The sequence below is a fragment of the Phymastichus coffea genome, unplaced genomic scaffold, assembly GCF_024137745.1.
Source record: "Phymastichus coffea isolate CEN01 unplaced genomic scaffold, Cenicafe_Pcof_1.1 PCOF00159, whole genome shotgun sequence".
In the NCBI taxonomy this organism is placed as follows: Eukaryota; Metazoa; Arthropoda; class Insecta; order Hymenoptera; family Eulophidae; genus Phymastichus; species Phymastichus coffea.
The window spans coordinates 66,495-72,728 of NW_026706970.1; the positions used below are offsets into that span (position 1 = coordinate 66,495).

The 6,234-nt window shown below is 37.3% G+C and overlaps 1 protein-coding gene across 1 annotated transcript; it reads left to right on the forward strand.

Annotated features, from left to right (window-relative positions):
• The first annotated feature begins 3,862 nt into the window (after positions 1-3,862).
• Positions 3,863-5,083, forward strand: LOC131672816 (sal-like protein 1). The gene is made up of 3 exons (XM_058950296.1): positions 3,863-3,923; positions 4,208-4,856; positions 4,930-5,083. Exons 1-3 carry the CDS (start codon positions 3,863-3,865, stop codon positions 5,081-5,083), a joined length of 864 nt encoding a protein of 287 aa, XP_058806279.1.
• The last annotated feature ends 1,151 nt before the right edge of the window (positions 5,084-6,234 follow it).

Sequence of the window (6,234 nt, forward strand, 5' to 3'; positions counted from 1 at the left end):
CCGGCCGGAATTTTGAGTTGCCGCGCGTGCCACGCCGAATTGCGGGTGCGACTTGCCGAAAATCGGACGCTCGGCCGTTCTCGAGCAGCTCGCCGGGCAAGTTTCGCGAGCGCAAAATAAAGCACCTAGCACATACTTACTCGGCGTTGGTCCAACCTCGCGATCGCACTCACACTTTCCCCGACGCTGCGCGCGCGTGTCTCTCCCGAGGCAGTTACCGTCTCGCGTCTCACACGGCGAATATACGGGCGACGGAGGGCGCCGAGCTGTGCTCGCACAGGTGTTGACGAGCCGCGCGCGGAAACTCGAATGCGAAAGCTGCGTCGCTGGTATAAGCACACGGCCGGCCGGCCGGCGTGTGACGTGTTTTGCGCGAGCACACGGGCTATGCGTGAATACGCGTGTGGAAAATTTTTGGGCGAGAAGCGAGAGGAAACTGTGTTTGTATCAATGCCTTTGGCGAGCGATGTCAATGTTGCTCGGTGCGTATATTCGTTTGCGATCGCGTGATATATGAGGGACCGGTCAGCAATCGAGTCTTTTTCATAGACTATCTTGCGTTATCTGCTGGACGCAACAAATTGGCGGTTCTTGTTCTTTCAAGATAAATATTATCGAGCATGCCAACGATAAAACGTCATTAATTAAATGTGTTTTCTCGCTGGTGAGGTACTGTCACGAGTCTACGGAAAAGCAATGAATTAGAAGATAAAAAAAACAATTTTATTACGTAATTTGACCGATTACACGTTCACGCTCACCGCGTCAAATGTTTATCGATGAATCGACGTTCACTGCTTCTACAATGGCTTTACTTGACCAAGGTTCATCTATAAGTTACCATTTCGATACGTACAACTGTTAAACCTGCTTAAGTAGAGTACACAAACATTCCTCGTACTCTTCTACGTCACTGATATCAATCACAACGCGAACTGTCGTTTCAATCGCGAGTTATTAGCCGTCGGCCAACTTACCCCGTCGACCAACCTGCCCCGGTCTCCCTTATGAATTTTTTTGCAATGAATCTCTTTGCAGCCATTGATTTCGTTGCACATCTATCACTACAACAAGTCGGTTAGGAAAGTGATAGTCATTCGTTACAAGAAAATATATACCTTCGCTGCTTCTCGATGCATTTGCCATTTTGAGACTGCAAAGTCAACATCAAATAAGCATATCGCACTGTACAAAACAGCAAACGAAATGGTATGTGCTCACCATTTCGACACTCGGTCGCGTTCTCGTCCAACTGATTGCCGCAGTTGTCGAAATTGTTGCAAACCAACGCCAAATCGATGCACCTATGATTGTCACTGGTGTTGCAGTTAGCTGGCGGGGTAGCGTTCTGCTTTACTGCTCGACAAACGCGTGCGTTTAATCATCAATTATAAACAATACGTGTTCGGGAGGGTTAATGAGGTATAATCGAATGTGTACGTACAGCTGCAATCTAGCTCGTCGGAGCCGTTGCGACAATCTCTCGTGCTGTCGCATACGCAGCTCTGAAGGATACACTCGCCACTTGTGTATTTGTAGCCGTAGCAGGTTTTCTGCAAAGGAACAACGAAAATCGATGTTTTCGCGCAAGGAATGCCTCTGCCGTCGATTCAGTCTTTTTTGACATCGCAGTACTCGTCCCCTGGGATGCAGGGAAACCGATCGACGCAGTGGAGGCGAGTTGGGCGGAAAGATGCTCGAGGACGTTGTATCGACATTTGTTAATTTCTTCAAACATTGTTGGTGGATCTCATCCAAATTGTCACCGCAGTTCTCACCATCAGAGACGAAGATGTGATAAATACACTTGCTCGTAATATGACACCCAAAGTAGAATGTTGGTGTGTATTTTGAATCGGAAATTTATTTCCGTTTATCCTGTTCGTATGAATAGTACATTATGATACAAGTGCGGAAAAATAGATTCTTGTCTCGTGTGGCGTTTACGCTCGAGCGATCCGAGGGTGGAAAGGTACGGGAGACGAGAAACTCTTTCCCAAACATGTGCCGTACCGTATTTTTTGATACGACGTGCGGAAAGTGCGATTTTCAACGCACGTTTTTTGCCGAGCGTGCGGGAAAAACGCACTTTCCGCACGGAGTGTCGAAAAGAAATGAACGAGTTCCGTTGCTCTGGATACTTTCGATTTCAAATATTGATAGCTTTTATTGAAATGGCAAAATGAAAATTAAAAACGTTTATTGATCTAAATATTAATAATAAAAATATTACTATGCATCACTACTAATGTTGCTGATCGTATGTTACATATAAATATTAACAGCATCTGCTACGTCTGCATTATTTATTGCATTGTTGTAGAAAAGCGGCTCTATAACGTCGTGGTTACAAAAATTATGTCTATTAATATTAATAGTAGTTCGGAACATCGAAATCTTTTAGCAGTCGATTGCAAACTAAAATTAAGAAAATTAGAATTGAGCCGTAAATGTAAAAGAATTCAAATAAATTATGTAGTTTTGTGAATTGAAGATTACGCAGTAGTTTTGCACTTACATAATTTTAGGTAAAAAAGAAAAGTATGAAAAATATATATACTGAAAATTTACCACCGGTATAATAATTACACTATAGACTCTAGGTGCTAGTACACGCCTGAGTAATAATTTTGTCAAGGCGGTTCTCTCAAGACTGACCGTGCTGGGGATAAACGCTTCTTCTTCGTCTACTGGTTGTCAACGCGAAATCAGCAATTTAGACCCCGAGTGCCGAATCAACAAAACATGATTTTTACGTTTCTATTGTCATCTTGATCTGGAAGATGTTCGATTCCTTGCAAGATTTTGAAAATGACGACGTGCTCACGATGAATTTTGAAAAAGTTTTATCGTGTATAATAAAAATGAATATAGCTGAATGGTATAAGCCGAAGGGTAAAAAGCTCACGACCATTTCATCAACTTTGTGCTTCTTCTGGACTTTAATATTATTCCAGTTCGTCTGACAAAAAAGTGACGAAGCAACAAAAATCCTATTTTCAAAAACTGAAATTTTGAAAATCATTATGATCTTATTGCTCTTTACGGTTATTTAAACGTTCTTAGAGAGGAATCTCCATATAATTTTGCTTCTATATTTGTACAATCGTATAAGTTATACGCGTGTAATACAGCTTGGGTATATTGGATGAAAATTGCATTAAAAAACCGAATCTCAATTTTCAAAGAAAAAAAAAGAATTCAGTTTATTTAAATCGGAATTTCATAATTTCAAAATATACTGAATAAAATTCTGCGACTTCTAAAATATTAGCAAAAACTAATCTATAGGTATAATATAGTTCCGTAGCTTCTTTTACGGTATTTTTGATTCGAAATAAGAAAGCATATTACGTAAATTATTCTTAGATGAAATGTCTCCATTTGTTCGACACCTAGTTTTGAGAGTATGAGGGTTTTCAACAATTCAAATATTTTCCACTGTATTATTAAGATTTTTTTGAGTAGCGTAAATATTTAAATAGATTTGTATTGTACGGATATCCTTTAAATTGTGTTTCTAGGTCCATTGTTTTGTTTCGAGATTGAAAATTTTGAAAATTCATTCAAGCAACAAATATTTCAACATCTTTGAAATATACCGATAGAAGAAAGGTGGTATTATTTTTTAATAAAAATCGTGAATTCTGTAACCGGCTTTTGGAAGCTCATCCTCGCGAACAGGTCAGAGTAGAGTGCAGTATATATAATTGACAGGCGTGCGGCGTTACGAGCCAAAATAAAAACAAACGAACGTGCGGAGTTGCCTCGCGAGAGAGATGCAAGTAGCGAACTTGACAGAAGTGCCTTGATTTCTGGATCGGTGGTTGATCGGCAAAGTTACCTGCGTAAAATTCAAAAAATGCCTCGTTGTTTGATCAAGTGCATGATGCGTTACGGACAGAATGAAAGGTCTGACGATGGTAAGTACAGGCGCTGAATTAATCTACTTTTAGACTGTCTTGTGAATGAGTAGCTCTTTTTTTTCATACTTTATCTCGTTTATTTTTACGGTGCTTTGGTATTTTTTCTGTTGCCAACATGTAACGTAATTTTTTTATTTATTTCTGTAAAGCTACGTTTTAATTTATAAGTATTTTTATATTAAACGATTTTTATCATTGACCTGTTTTTCTTCTGTAACAAGTTCAACTGTATACTGAATTATTCTGATTTACTTTTTATAAATATTACCTGTTTGTGACAGATTCAGATTCACCTGTGCACAAAACACCAACTACAAAAGAGCCTAAAAGAAAGAAAAGAAAATACAAAGACAATTTTGGAAAATTGGATAACATTTGGTCATGGTCACATCTACCCATTGTAACAAGATACAACTTTCAGAGAAATGAGAACATCATGTGGAATCCAAGTTCATCTAGAAATATTGACATCTTTCTCAACAACACTCAAGAAAACAAAGAAAATATGTCTCCCAGCAACTGTACAAATCAACCCATTAATCATAATGATATCACTAATATCAGATCTTCAGAAGTGTCAAAGTTGTTACAACTGAAAGAGAATCAGCCAGCAGTTCCTCAAAGTCTAGAACAAAATAAAATTGATTTTGCTAATCCAAAAAATACACAGATGCAGATGCAGAATTTCATGTCTATAATTTATTCACCAACCAATGTCAATGAGAATAAAACTATCAACATTTGTAAAAGGGACAAAAGTAGTTCTGCATCTGAAGGAACACCTAATCCAAAACGCAGTAAGACTATGCACTTTTGTCCTTATTGCAATAAAAGCTTTGATCGCCCATGGGTTTTAAAAGGGCACCTTCGACTTCATACTGGGGAACGACCGTTTGGTTGTCCAGTTTGTAACAAATCTTTTGCTGATCGGTGAATCAAATTTCTCATTAATTTCATTAATAAATGAAAAACTTGAATCAATTTGCTACCTTACATTTTACAGATCCAATTTGAGAGCACATCAAAGAACCAGAAACCACCATGAATGGCAATGGAAATGCGAAATTTGCTTGAAAGCTTTCTCTCAGAGACGCTACTTAGAACGTCATTGCCCAGAAGCTTGCCGTAAATACAGAATGTCTCAGAAGAAAGATTAATATTCAGTCTTTCACATAATTGTGTTCTAATTTTCAGTTATTTATTTAGATTGATTAGTTAAAACTGATCTATTTTTATTTAAGTTTCATGCAGTATAAATAAATTTTGCTGCATTTGTTCATAAATGATAACATAAAATGTAAAAATCTGTAATAAAATCATGTTATTGCTGCCTACACCTGCACTTGCAAAAAGAGCTTAATATTTCAGTATTAATTCTGTTTTAGATAGATAATTTTACAATTTATAAATAGATAAATACAATTTTTTATTATATACACAATATTTGCATTACTCATATCATGATTCAAAATCCTTTTATTTTCGCGCCTTACTTTAAATCTACATTTCACTTGCAGAATCTTCAACTTATTTATTTTTTTGAACCACCATAATTAAGTTAAGTTAAATTGTAATTCTTTTTTCCCGTTCACTAATTCTTAAAAATATTATACTTGACCATTTTCCATTTTTTTTTCGATGAATAAAATGAACTGCATTCGACTTTCGTTTAATTTACTTCCATAAAAAACTTCAGCAATGTAAAGTTAATTTCGCATGTACATACATCAAAATTGCACCAACAATCATCTTGCATACTCTATCAAGATGATTAGACATCGATGATAAAACGCACTAAATCATATAATCACCTCGTCGTAGCCGCCACGGAAAACAAAGAAAACAAACAGTAAAACGTAAGCCAATCATGATTGTGCATCTATACCCCCTTGTTACTCCCAACCAATGAATAAAATTCGTCCGATTCGACGTCTATCAAACACAGATCACAGGACTGTTTCTTGATCGTCAATCTTGGAATTTCGTGTTAAATCGTTTATTACTTTACCTCGTAAAATCTTATTGAAAAGTTTCAATAACGTTTCTCCAATAGTTATGAAATAATTATGATTATATGAACATTACTAGAAATAAATAAATATATACACGAGAAAAATCGACGTTTAGAAACTCCAAAAAACTGCTCCAAAGCGCTTATAGCTGACTACTGACGGTCACCTAACGTCTGTGCGCTTGTGTTTGTACTATATTGCGCATGATGTGGATGCTGTAGCTGTACTATTCTACGTATGTGTGTATGCGCAAAGCATTATAGAAACATATTATCGGCTTCACATAGGCTAGCTGC